The 14,063-nt window shown below is 49.7% G+C and overlaps 1 protein-coding gene across 1 annotated transcript in view; it reads left to right on the top strand.

The window, feature by feature from the left end:
• Positions 1–14,063, top strand: part of JADE2 (jade family PHD finger 2) — a 46,042-nt gene that overhangs the window by 17,816 nt on the left and 14,163 nt on the right. Inside the window, exons 4-7 of the mRNA XM_006888062.1 lie at positions 6,592–6,749; positions 11,103–11,263; positions 12,011–12,222; positions 13,417–13,584. Coding sequence (XP_006888124.1) covers positions 6,592–6,749; positions 11,103–11,263; positions 12,011–12,222; positions 13,417–13,584 — 699 coding nt within the window. The remainder of the gene's footprint in view (positions 1–6,591; positions 6,750–11,102; positions 11,264–12,010; positions 12,223–13,416; positions 13,585–14,063) is intronic.

Here is a 14,063-nt window from a genome sequence, read left to right as displayed (position 1 = left end):
GGCTGAGACATTGGGTTTGGGGACTCTGGAGCTTCTGATATTGATAGACTTAAGCCAGCACTTAAGAGCACCTAATGGACCCAGTCCAAGTGCTAGGCGGCCAGAAAGAGCAGGCTTTACCCCTAGAGGGCTTGTCCTCTGATTGTTAGCAGGATGTAGGAAAACTGTTCAGGAGAGTCTTCCTGCTGGGAGGTGCAGCTAGTGTGTGGGCTCTGCCACTGAGGTCCTCTGTGAGCCTGGGTAAGTGACTGACCCTCTCCAAGTCTCAGTCCTCACCTAGAGAGAGGACTCCTGCTGTAGGCTGTGTTTGTGTCTTGCCTCTTCTGAGATCTAAGGAGGCTGAGAGCAGTGCCCAGAGGGGCATGAAGAGAGTAGCCTGGTGACGCCAGTCTCCCTTGGGATTAAAGGCCAGGCCCCAGAATTGGCAGGTGAGAGCAAGGACTCATCTTTAAAGAGCTCCTGCCTCTTGCCCCTAGGAACAAGGCCTGGGGAAAAGAGGTGATCCCTGTGACCAGCCTTGGCCACCAGAAAAGGCAAGGTGTCCTCCAGCCCTAGTGTACTTTCGGATCTCAATATACACTCATCCCTCCCCTGAAAAAGGCAGCAGGTGAAAATACAGCCCACTGGCTTAACTTCATGCTTTTTAAAATAGGGCACCTTTACTTTGGGTGAAGGTAAGGCAGGCCAGATTGTGTTGGGGCTAAGGTAGCCCTCAGTATCACAAGATAAATGTACTCCTCGGAGAGCAGAGAATTGAAATAACATTTTTGTATTAAATCAGTGGCATACGATGGAGTAAAGTGAAAAAATGCCCACAAACTTGAGAGAGGAAACAGGAGAAGCCAGCATACATTTTGTACATGCCTTGTGGTTGTAAGCTAAACGTGCCCCCAGCAGTAGTTCCACTGGACCCTGGAAAGAGGCTAGGGGGGTGTGCAGAGTGCTTCCACTGGGCACAGCGCCTGCCGTTCGAGCCTCACACTGCCTTCCTCTGGAGTGGGGGGCAGAATCCATTTCCAGTGCAGTCGGAAACATTGCTGCTCCTGCCAGCTGGAAAGGCCTCCTGGCCTCTGGGACTTGTCTCGCAAAAGAAATGTGTGTAATAAATTCTCTTTAAGAGCAGGAAGTGCAGTTATCCTTGTGAAAGTAAGAGAAGGAGATGTAGAGTGGTTTTTGTTGAGTGTATGGGTTTTTTTAAGTCTCTGACCAGCTTAGTCTGCTGATAGTTTGAAATGCAACCAGGCTGAGAGGGTAGCTATTCCCAGAGCCCTTTTTTTGGTGTCTTGTGTCTATGGAGTTGGGATTTTTTTAAAAAAAGATCAGGCTGGTTTGAGCAGTACTGCAGTGTTTAAAGGACAGTACAGGTTCTCCTGCAAGATACCAAACCTCAACAAGTAGTTTGACCTCTCTGAGGTTCAATCTTATTATCTTTAAAATGGGTAATATGGATTATGTGAGATGATGCGTATAAAGCATTTAACACAGTATATGACCAACCGTAACAGGGAAGTTAGTTCTCACTGTTAGCTATTGTCTGTAATCTTAGTTGCTCCATTTATCAGTTGACTCAGGGGGAAAAATTGTTGCCATTTAAAATGAGGAATCTGGCACAGCTAGTGGAGTTCTCTCACCTTTGTGAGAGATCTAGGCTGGCTCATCAATCCCCACCCATTTGTCCCTGGACGTTTGTGTCTTGCTAGGATGCTGAGTGGGGTTTAGCAGAGCTTTCAGATTAAGATGGACTAACAAGAAAGGCCTAGTGATCCACTTCTGAGAAAGTAAAAAAAAAAAACCTCAATGATGTTGAGTCAGAACCTACTTACAGCTGACCTTCCAGCATGTTTTCAGAATCTGTCAATTGCATGGGAAGAGATTGTCTATCTTTCGACCTCAGAGCAGCCAGTGGATTCGAACCACCTGCATTTGGATCGGTAGTGCAACTTCTTACCCACTAGACCACCAGTGCTGCTTCTGCAAGTGAGTCAGTGAAAACCCCTGTGGTTCACAGCAATCCTATCCACAACCAGGCCTGGAGATGCCACAGTACCATCTCATACCAGGGTTCTTGGTATCTTCATGAGTCAGAGTTCAATGGCAGCCAACAAGAAAAATCTCTGGTAGTAGTTTAGCTTAGTTTTTGGGATAGACTTTTCAACCATTCCGTAAAGGACAAAGGCTCCCAGGCCGTAGTTAGGGGAAAACTCAGTCCTAACTTTACATTAGCACCTCTGGTATAATTAGAGCTGAATGGGAGTCACTCCTCGTCAAGGCCAATTTCACTGAGACACTGACCAAAGCCAGTTCAGAAAAATCCTTAGGGTCAGCTTAATCTCACACTTCAGACAAATTCTGAGCTTCATTCATCCATTTACATGTTTATTCCCGAAGCCTATTTCAAGCACCTGTTATGTGCCAGGTGCTGTGCCACGAACAGGCAGTGATAAGCAGGTGCCATGCAGCCTCTGCTTCTTACAGCTTTAGTAGTAGAGGTGCTGGATGTTAAACAAGTCCTTCCACAAATACTTGTATTTTGTAATTAATTAAGTCACTGAACTTTGTCTTGGTGCATCTTGGTCTCAAGTACTCATTGCTACAATAATTCACCTTTTGAGAAAAGGAAGTAGAGAACAGATTCCTAGGATAAATTGTTCAAATAACATCCATGAGTCTTGGACTCTTGTATGAAAACTCTTAACATGGTATCTGTAGGCTATGGAGTCAGCTCCCATTGGCATTACCTATTGTTAGGATCTAGATTTGCTTTTGGAGGTTGTCCAGATTCCACTGCAGAGCCTGTTTTCCATTCTTCCTGGAGAAGTAGGTGCCGAAAGTTGGGCTTTATGGTATAGTCTCAATCTCAGAGGACGAGGAACCATATCTGAACATGACGTAGTGTGTTCCCAAAGAGATGTTCCTGTGTCTGGTACTGCAGGGTCTTCAGCCCGCTGAGGATATACTGGCACCCTAAATGACGCTCAAATTTGCTATCAAATGAATGTTTTCAGACCTCTAAACAGTCTTTCATAGTCTTCAAAGAAGCTACAATTAACATCTCCCAAGCAGCCCGACAGAACTTGGTTGCTAGGCAGCAGACCTTTAAAGACAACCTGTCGGTTTCTGCCCAAAGAGAGAAAAAAAAATAGTAAACATTCACATTCTAAGAAAATTCCTTGTTTTCCATCTCCCAACTTTCTTACAGTGCCAAGGCCTCCCGTTTTATCAACGTCCATTTTATTTCGTTTTCTTTAGAAAATTCATGGAAGTTTTAGGAAGATAATTAAACCTTTTTCCAAGCCTAACTCCTTGTTGTTGAAAACATAAAGGCATTTAGATTAGAGTTGTGGCCAGATTCTGTCTTCACAAACTGAGAATCTTTTGGTAGGTGTGAAATACCCAGTTGCCTGGCTATGACCAGCACTAATAACCTTGAATGACAGCCAGAAAAAGTAGGGGCAGGTCTGTTGAGTGCAATCCTAGGGCCCAGCCAGAGCGAGCCTGACCTCGCCGAGCCACTCTTTAAATAGAGAAGACAGCAAAAAAACATATTCTGATACAGGGAGTAGGGTTCATATGTGACACAAAACCCAGCCTGAGATGAGGAAAGATTTCCCAGAGCAAAGGTAGGCTGGAGTGAGATCTTGAAGACAAAGTGAACCAGTTTATCTGGCAAGAGAGAAGAGTGTTCCAGGCAGGGTATTCTACTGCAAAGGGCAGAGGGTGACAAGTTCATCTGTGTGGCCACAGAGGTCTAGGGAGGAGCCTACAATTCTTCCTGAGGACAGTGGGTTTCCACCCACTGGAGGGCTGGGCTGCAGGAGCCACTGTCAGATTTGCGTATGCCATTTGGAGGAGCCATCTGATTAGGCCTAAAGGTGACTGACAGGATGTTAGACCAAGTTTGAAAACCTCATTGAGTGTGTGGCCGGAAGGGGCTAGAGGCTGTGGGAGAGTGCTGTGGCTGAAGTGATACTGGCCTGGCCTCCTTTTCCAATTCCAACCTGTGAGACCTTGGGAAGTTACTTAACTAACCTGAGCCCCAGGCTTCTTGACTGTAAAGTTGAGATCATAGTACTGCCTACCTCACACAGTTTAAAGATCCGTGCTAACTTAACTCAAGCACAGTTCTTGGCCTGGTCGTCCGTACTTCGTGATCTTTCAGTGATCTTTCAGTGTTATTGTCTGGTAGGTTGCTCTCCCCACATTTGCGTGAGTCCTCTGCCTGAAGAGGTCAACAGTCTTCCCCTTGTACTCTAAGTGACCCTGGATAAAACATAAGACTCTTGGAACCAAAGTTCCCTTCTTGCCTCCCTGTAGTCTGCCTAACTGCACTATGCGGGGTCTCTTGGAATGAGCCCAGGATGCCTTCCTGCCCCAGCTTGTTAGTTCTGAGCCTAGGTCTGGGTCCACTCCCCTTTCCTTCTGGGGTGGCTGACCCTCTGGTGTGAGCCCTGGTTCCTGGGCATCGGTCCACGCAGTCAGGGCGTTCAGGCTCACATGGTTGAGGAGTTCAGCCTCTGGATGTATTCCCGAAGTGTCTCATCCATTCAGGGTTGTGTGCTGTTAAGTCGGTTTTAAGACTGTGAGCGTGTGTTCAGAGTAGACTTGTGCCATGGGGTTTTCTAGCTGTAATCCTTACTGCCAGGTCTTTGTTCCACAAAGCCACTAGGTGGGTTTGAACCTTCAATCTTAGGGCTAGCATCAGAGTGTTTAATTATAGTGCCAGCAGAGCTCTTTGAGTCGGTCAGTAAGAGCCGTCTGAGGGCGACAGGATTTCATATGCCACACCATTGAACCAATTGGGTCTGAAGAATTTTTAGGCAAACTTGAGGCCACTCTAAGGAACCTTTTGGTGCCGTGGGTTAAGCATTGACCTGCTAAGCTAAAGGTTGGCCGTTCAAACCTATCAGCTGCTTTGTGACAGAAGGGTGAAGCCGTCTGGGTGCATTCCCATTTACACCTTTGGAAGCCCTCTGGAGCAGTTCCAGCTGTCCTGTGGGATTACTGTGAATCGGACTCAACTTGGTAACAGTAGATTGGACGGTACAGTGGTTAAGGTGCTGGACTACTAACCTAAAGGCCAGAAGTTCAAATCTACCGGCTGCTCCGTGGGCGAAAAGTGGCAGACTGCGTTCATAAAGGTTCACAGTGCTGGAGGTCCGATGGGGGTGTCCTGCTCTGCCCTACATGACTGCATTGAGTCCAGATCAACTTGATGGCAGGAGGTTTGTGTCCATTTGGGGTTTCAGTTAACCCCTCTCTTTCTGGACATAGCAGAGACTCCCAAGGCCTCAACTGGGAAAAGCCACAGCCACAGAAAGGGGGCTGCTTCAGGACACCCTAAATCACCCAGCACCCAAGTCTTCATTCTTAGCTCCTTGCTAATAAGATATGCAAATTATCAGGGCTGTGAAATCTTAGCCACATTCCATCTTATGTTTAATTAGCATTTAATCGTAATCTCATTTTAATTTTCTCACACTGGCACCCTAATTAAATGTTAGGGTGTTAGTCTTAACAATTAAATTATATTGGCAAATAGAGTCTTCAAGAAACTTGACCTTTTCCGAGCCAGGGCCCTCTCCATCTAGATGCAACGTTAATTAGAGTTGTGCAAGGTGCTGTTTCCAGCCCCCTCGGTCCACCCATTTCAGTCTTTGCCTTGTGGTTATGGCCCTTGATGGAAATGAGGCCCCCAGCAGACAGAGGCTGCTGCTGAACCTGGTTTCCTCAACCTGTGGAAGGCTGAATGATCCAGTTTGGCCCCAGGCACATCACTGGGTGCTGATTTGAGGTGGGGGGTTGGTTTGAGGGGTTGCTATTTCCTCTGAGGCCTGGTGTTCTCCTTGAAGTGCTTTCTCTTAACTCAGAGATGTGAATTCTGCTTTGACTTGTGACTCTCAAGAGATCATTCATCACTGGGAAAGTTGCTACTTGACCAAGTCGCATGCCCTCTCCAGAGGTACCATCAAGTCCCAGACAGCGCTCTGTGGGAGGCGCTGTGAGATCAGGCTCCCAGAGCAGGTGGTATTACCAGAGTTGGCTGGGACTGGGTTTGGAGATTGTTCTAGGACAGAAGGAAGGGAAGCAACAGATAGCAGGTGTTGGAAAGAATTGTTTTCTCCTGAGTGAGCCAGCGCAAAGAGGGATAAGTCATTGGTGAATTAGGATGCATGGTGTTCCTGCTCTTGAGGGACCCTAAAGGGCCTGACCCCTGTGAAGCCATTCTGTAAGTTGTCCCAAGCCCTCAGATATTTGCATAAGGTCCTGGCATTGAGCTGGTGCACTCTTTCACACCTTCACTTATGCCTGTGGTTTCGAATAGCACAACATACTTTTAAGCCTCAGTGGAAATTCCCTAAACAGTCATTTAATGGCAGCTTTACATTCGTAGAAACCTCTCTGGCATCCATTTTTTCCTTTCTCTGCAAGTCTTTTTCCTTCTCTTTAGGTACTGCTTCCATCTATCCCTCAAACACAGTCCTTTTGTTGGTCAGAACACATGTGAATTCAAGTCAGCACATTTATTGAACATCTGCCGTTTGCAAAGCAGCTTTGCTGGGTTTAATCTCAAGTTGCTCTTGCTCCTGCCAGGTTTTCCGGACAGACTTGATCACAGCCATGAAGATCCCAGACTCATACCAGCTCAGCCCAGATGACTACTACATCCTGGCAGACCCATGGCGACAAGAATGGGAGAAAGGTGTGCAGGTGCCCGCAGGCGCGGAGGCCATTCCAGAACCTGTGGTGAGGTGAGCAGAATGGCTGGGGCTGGGAGCCCGTAGAGACAGAGTGCAAAGAGAAGCTGCTTCTTGGGCGAAGGACCTTCCTGTCCTGGATTTCCTTTCTAGCCCAACTCCATGCTGTATTTTATTCTCCTCTCCCAAAAGCTCCTGAAATGTTCCAGAAGTACCTACCTGCTCTTGACCTTTGAGGCCAAGGGCTCAGGCATGGGGTCACTTCTGGAATGAGAATACCTAGGTTCAAATCCTGTTGTTTGCCATCCACATGCCATGTGACCTTGGGCCACAGGAATATATTCTCTGGGCCTCCGTTTCCTTGTCTGTGAAATGGGATTGATAACACTTTGCTCACAGTGGTCCTGACAATATCTCTGTCACAACTGGGTGAATTAGATGTTACTGATGGATTAGATTGAACCAATCCAAACTAAGTCCCAAAGAGATCTTTATGGGGAAACTTATAGGCTTTTAACTCCTTAAGGTAGCCAAGCTCTTCACATAACTTTCAAAAGTTCTAGGGAGGTAGGGGTTGGAGCATCAAGGGCTTAACACACTGCAGATGCACAGGACATATTGGCTATTATCTGCCTCTGAGGAGGCCCCTCTGCCAACAGTGGGTCAGGATAAGTCTTCTCTGGACTGTGAAGTGTCCTATATTCAGAGAGCCTGCCTGTGGCTGAGACTCTTGTCAGGAGGTGACTTACATGGCCATGAGCTTTCTGCATCTATAGAGTTCAGGCCAAGGCTGTTCTCTGCACCCAAGGAAACTTTCTGAGGTATGACTTGAGGCAGATGGACTAATGGCGCTATTTTATAGCTATGTGGCCTGGGCTGGACACTTGGCTCATTGGCAATCTGCTGATGACCTTGGCGGCCCTTGACTGTTGCTCAGGCCTCGGACAAAAATTGCTGCCATCACCTTCCTTGACACTGGCACTGCTGCTTCTCTGGCAGCTGCACCCATGACTGGCTCACATACACTTCATGCCAGTCCTTTACTGGGCGTGAGATCACAAAGGCGAATCTGGCTGTTGGGAAGAACTGAGCCTCCTCCTATGTCTCCTGCCACCTACTTGTGAGGGCCACATGCCTACCAACACCTGTCCAGAGTTCTCTGGGAGTCAGGGGAGCCCAGATCTCACTGGAGAACTTAGAGATTTGGAGAATGAGTCTATTTACATCCCTGCCCAGGATCAAAAACCTGGCTCTCACCTCTAGTCAATCTCAGACTTCATCTCTGCAGACTAGGAACCTCTTTGGGCTATTTCTTCACCTGTAAAGTGGCTGTGTTAACAGGGCCTGCCTGACAGGGTGGTTGTGAGGATTAGATGAGACTGTGTGTGCCAGGTTATATCACAGTGCTTGGCACATACCAGGGCCCAAGGCAATGCAGGAGGGGCTGAATACCAGCTGGACAGGGAGAGGTGAGTCCTGACCAGGTTCAACCCAGCAGTCTTGGCCTCTTTCTTTGACGTTGTGTCAGGTGGTTCTGGAAACCTCTTCTGGCCTGGGTGATTAACTGCAGATGCCTCCACACCAGTAGCTGGGCTTTGGCCTGCCTGTAAGGCGCCTTATCTGTTGCCATCAAGAGGAAGGCATGTGTTGAGGCGGCTTTGGCGTTTAGGTGTGTTCCCAGCAGACGCATGGCCGCCCTGTGCCCACAGGAGCCAGGTGCTCCTGGGCTGCCCTGCTCTCTGGAGGGGGTAGGTTGGGGGTGGGGAGGGTACATATGGTTTTCTCTCTCTAGTTCAGCCTCTCTGTCTCCTGGGCCCTTCCAACTGCAAAGCCCTCATCTGGAAGCCAGCTTGGCAATCACCGTGGTCATAATGGTTATAGGCTCTGTTTCCAAGTACTTGCTATGCCGAGCTTGTGATGTTCCTTTTCTCATTTAATTATCATATGAAGCATATATTTCTGCCCCCATTTTATAGATGAGGAAGTCAGAAAATTCTGGGGACTTCCCTGAATGATCTGGGGCCCAGTGAGCTGGGCCAGGAAATCAGAGGCCATGAGAAGGAGCCCAGGGTGCCCCCAAGAGGCCCTGGATGCTGTTCTGACTGGCCTCCACCAGTGGCTACCTCAGGCTGCCTCTGTTTCTCCATCCCTTTCTGGTCCTCTCTGTCCACCTATTAGGAGAACAACCTACTTTGAGCTAAGTGGGGGCTTGCCCTTTTTGGCCAAAAAAATCAGCTCAGTACACCTGCTTCTGTGCCTGGTCTTTTAGGGTAGAGACCCATCCCACAGCCTTCAGATCTCAAGCCCTTCACTGCTCCTTTGAGCCCCCCTTCGTCTTGCTGTTGAGGGTAAGGCCTTGGCCTAGGATCAGGTCAGTCCACGCCTGGTTGAATCGTTTCCTCTGGAGCCGAAGCCAGAAGGGGTTGAACAGATGGAGGAGAAAGCTCCAGAAAGCACAGGAAATACCTTTTCTGGTGTCAGCCCCAGCTTTCCAGAGCAAGGATGTGATCTGGAGCCCCAGGAGACCTAGCCAGGTGGCAGCCAGCACGGCCAGCAGGTGGAGGTAGTTAGGCCAGTAGCTGGTGAGCATGCAGACAGGGGTTGCCCAGAAGCCAGACGAAGCTCATACTTGGGGCTCAGAGCAGAGTCACAACAAAATTAGGGGCTAGCTTTTATTTTGTTTTGTTTCTCTTAAAGAATGTGTTGTTTCCGATAATAGTTTCACAAGGGAGGTCAGAACTTGTTGAACTAAGAATCCTGCTTCTATTTGGAACGGCCGGACTATTGGGAAGAGAGGTGGCCCCATTATCATCGCCTAAGGTCTTCCTCACACTGTCCTTCCTGTGTGGTGATGGTGGTGCCAAACCTTTCCCCTTTCCCCTTCCTCCCTTATCCCCTTGACTGCATTTGGCATCCTTCCCTCTTGGCTTGGGCCTCTGTCTTCTTCAACCTTAGTGTTCCTCTTGCCAACACCCCGGGCGTTTCCTGGAGCCTGAGGGCCGGCCCCACCCCGCGGCTGAGCAGTGCTCTGTGCCATCCAATGTTCTGCCCTCCCCTCCTCAGCCTGCAGCTGAGTCACAGACCCTGGCAGCAGCCCTGCCTTCGACCCCCAGGAGGCCTCTCCTGGGCAAGTGAGGGGCCTCTCAGCCCTAGCAGGGCTGGCCAGATGGAGGCCAGGCTCCACAGCAATAACCATGGCAACCGGTGGGGGTTGGGAAGAGTTGGCATTTTGAACTGGCATCAGAAACTGAGGGGCAACCCACAGCTGAGTCAAGAGAGGAAACTGCCCTCTCAAAGCAGAAGCCCTTAGATTCCACCTCAGAAGAAAGGTGGTGGTGTCCAGAGGTCTTCAAGATGCACTATCTCACACATACTGCACTTAACTGTGTGCCAAGCACTTCTCAGTGCTTTACATGTGTTAATTCACTTAATCTTCACACCATCTCGGAAAGCTAGGAACTATGACTGCTTTACCAGTCTCTTGATGTGAATGTAGGGCAACAGAGAAGTCATCTGCTCAAAGTCACACATGAAATGGTGGAGCCAGGACTTGAGGCCACCAGGCCCAGAAGCCAGGACGGCCTTTACAAGCGGCCTCGAAAAAAGAGTCATGGTCCCAAGGGTGGATTCGGGAGACTGTGGCTAATGCACCTTTGTGTCAGTGGCCTCCTGTTTGGGGTAACACTACAGTGAGAGACTCCTTGCTCATGGAACATTGTAAGACATGCTATGTCCCCTGTGGGGTTGTGTCCTTTTTTGTAACAAGAGTCACCTGGGCTGCAGCTGTGTAGCTGAACAGAACCACTCAATCCATGGAGATTTCAGGCTGTTTACTGGTGAAGGAAGGGGCTGGGGTATGTGAGGGCGTGTAGACCATCCCTGACTCCTCTGCAGCCTTGAAGGGCATACCTGCTGGCCTTGAACCCTTTGTGCCAAAGTGGCTGTCACAGTGATAGCCCAGGACAGGACTTGCGATGCATTCCATAGACTTGGTCAGGCCAGATCAAGACCTTGGGCCTTTGCTCCGTCCCAGATCCCCTCTTGTTGAGGGGCTGGTGGAGATGTGCTGTGGACAGTTGGGATGTGTACTGTAGGGTTTGTAGAGCAAGAGCTGTGTCATTAGCCCACTCCCATCCCCTACTCTACTCCTGAATCCTTTGCATCTTCTGTGTCCTGATTGTTACCCATGGTCATGTGAGTCTGTACAGGGCAGGGAGATGGGCAGGAGGCAATGTAAGTAGGGGGACCAAAGTGAGGCTGCATGGCATCAAAAGTCTGGCAGCCTCACTTGCCTACTATCTCCTGGGCCAATTAGTGAGGCACAGGAGTCCTCTGGAGTTTCCTAAACCCAGTCAGGTGACAGGCTGAGCGTTCTGCCCCTCACAACACCTCTTCTTGATTTCCTAGGCTCCTCCCACCGCTAGAAGGCCCCCCTTCCCAGGTGTCTCTAAGCAGCTCTGACCTTGGCGAGGGTTCCCAGCCTGACTGGCCAGGGGGCAGCCGCTATGACCTGGACGAGATCGATGCCTACTGGCTGGAGCTCATCAACTTGGAGCTCAAAGAGATGGGTAGGTGACCCACCAAGTTACGAACGGGGATCAGCATCGGCAAACAGGGTGGGGGTTGTCTTCCAAACCCCTGCGTCCTTTCTCAGAAGAGCAGTGGCCAAGACTGAACTTTGGCATGGATCTGAATTGGGAGTGATGGGGTGGAGAATCATACAGAGCAGAGAAATTCTTTACTGTTATGTGCTGCTGTTTCTGTAGTTGCTGAGAGGATAATACCACGTAATTGTAGTTTTAGGGACTATGGTAGTAAGCACGAATATTACATGAAGCATACAGAAGTATAAGGTGTATCTAGGGTGACAAATGGAGCCAGAGGTTACAAGATAGAAGTTTCCTGGCTGGAGTCCATTAACATATCTCAGGAAGGGCCAGTTCTGCCATATTCAGCCACCTTCAGAAGTCCCTTCCTACTCACGAACAGTAGATTCAGCTGGGAGCTGACTTCATCCCAGGACACTTCCCTGCAGCCTGTCCTCTGTCGGTGCACCTGTCTGTAGTAACAGTCAGGCTGTCTCATGTATAACAGACACCATGATGGGTTGGGGTCTTAGAGACTGCCTGGTCTAGCCCATTCTGTTTTCAGATGATAGAACTGAAGCCCAGAGATAGTGGCTTCTTTTTCCCAGGCCACACAGTTGGTGCATGTGGGAACCCTCCCCGGCTTCCCACGTCCCCAGGAACTGAGTGCTCCTCAGAGTTCCAAGGAGATTGGGCTCCTCACACCGTCCCCCGTTGTCCTCCATGCAGAGAAGCCAGGGCTGGATGAGCTGACCTTAGAGCGTGTGCTGGAGGAGCTGGAGACGCTGTGCCACCAGAACATGGCTCGGGCCATCGAGACGCAGGAGGGCCTGGGCATCGAGTATGATGAGGATGTGGTTTGTGACGTGTGCCGCTCTCCCGAGGGCGAGGATGGCAATGAGATGGTCTTCTGTGACAAGTGCAATGTCTGTGTGCACCAGGTGAGTAGGCCCATGACGCCCCTAATCCCTCCACACATACGCACGTGCACACTTTCAGGGCGGGTCCCCATTCTCTGTAGAGTTGGACTTCCTGCCTGTAAGAGTGCTGGGTCACTAAGCAAAGACTCCCTCAGGAGAAGAAATAGCGTGAATACTCCTTGGTGCCAGGAACATCCAGGACCCTTTGATCCAACCCTGCCAACCAGACTTGAGGAAGTGACCATTGAGTCTTCTTTTTATCTTCCTCTCAGACCTTCCCAAGGTGCACCCTGCTCCCTCACATACACACACCCCACCCCCGCCTTGACGCTTGGCTCCTCATTCTGTATGTTCACAGAAGCAGCCCCTCTAGAGAGGTAATTTGCGAGTAAAATTTGATGCCAGGCTGCCTGATTTAAAATCATGACTTTACCCTTCACAAGCTGTGCAACTTCGGGCACATTTCTTAACCTCTCTGGGCCTCTTTTTCCTCAACTGTAAATAAAAGGATTATGTTACTGTGAGTTATTTGTTTAAAACAGCATACTCACTAACAGACTGTAAATAATTGTTTCCAGTATTAGTATCATAAACCAGGTGCGGCCTTGCCAACCTCCTCACCTGACCTGGAGCCCCAAAGGATTTTATTTTTTGGCATCTCTGAGCCTTGTTTGCTGAGGCCTAACTAGGACGCATAGGACCCCTCCCTGAGAAGGGCACTTTGATTTGACCACCTTGGAGGTTGGCATTACCCACTAATAAGAGACACACTCTGGGGAGCTTATGGTGAGGGGCTTCCATAATAGGCAGTGCGTCTCTTAAGCATTCATGTTCCCAGCAGCTCTTGGGTCCACATGTCTCTCCCAAGCCCAGTCAGCCACAGGAGGAACCCTGCTCACAGATCTCAGTTCAAATAGTGTGAAAACTCTGGGCCTTGTCTCTGGACTTAAGGGGCTTAATAGACTCTCCTGAAGAGAGTCTCCAGCTTTCATTATGAACCACGGTTAAAGTGACTGTCCCCAGCAGGGGGTAGACGGCAGCAAAACACAGGGAATTTATCTTAATGCCAGCTTGTCAGGCACAGGCCTCCCTTCTGGAAGCTGGACACAGCCTAGTTCAGGGCTGAGGCTGAGGCCCACACCCATCCCCTCATCCCCTTGCTCAGACGTGGTTGGCCGATGCCTCTGACTCATGGCCACACCGCTTTCTCCCCAGGCGTGCTATGGGATTCTCAAGGTGCCCACCGGTAGCTGGCTGTGCCGGACGTGTGCCCTGGGTGTCCAGCCAAACTGCCTGCTCTGCCCCAAGCGAGGAGGGGCCCTGAAGCCCACCAGAAGTGGGACCAAGTGGGTGCATGTCAGCTGTGCCCTGTGGATTCCAGAGGTGAGCAGGCGTGGGAGGTGGGACACACCAGGGATCAGTTGGTGAGGAAGTTAGTCTCCATGGAGCTCCTAATTCAGGGAGCAGAATGCTGGGGAATGAGTGCTGGAGGACCCAGGGGGCCAGATTACGGCTCTGGGCAGAGCTCAGCAGCCATGCTAGAGAGCTCAGCCTGGGACCTGGGCAAAGCTCAGATGGGATAGTGAATGGGAGATTCTGGTCTGGGGTCTGGATAGGCAAGGCAACAGAGTAGAAAGGAAAACAGGTTGTGGGTCCAGCTAAATTTAGGCAACAATGCCAACCTATGTGAAGTCACAGATTTTAAATGAAAATAAGTCGCTTTTGGAGGGGGAAAAAATAAACCCTCAGGCTGTGAACCTAGTTAAAATTGAAGTAGTAGGTCTGTTCCAGCCATGACCAGGATGGAGGCAAGCACCTGTGTCTCAGACCAGAGTAATTTAGCAAGAGACCCTTGGTTCATA

Source organism: Elephantulus edwardii, unplaced genomic scaffold (assembly GCF_000299155.1).
Source record: "Elephantulus edwardii isolate Elephantulus edwardi_28Jun2011 unplaced genomic scaffold, EleEdw1.0 scaffold00064, whole genome shotgun sequence".
Lineage (NCBI taxonomy): Eukaryota > Metazoa > Chordata > Mammalia > Macroscelidea > Macroscelididae > Elephantulus > Elephantulus edwardii.
The sequence above is the reverse complement of the archived record's forward strand: the minus strand, read 5'-3'. Positions and strand labels throughout refer to the sequence as shown.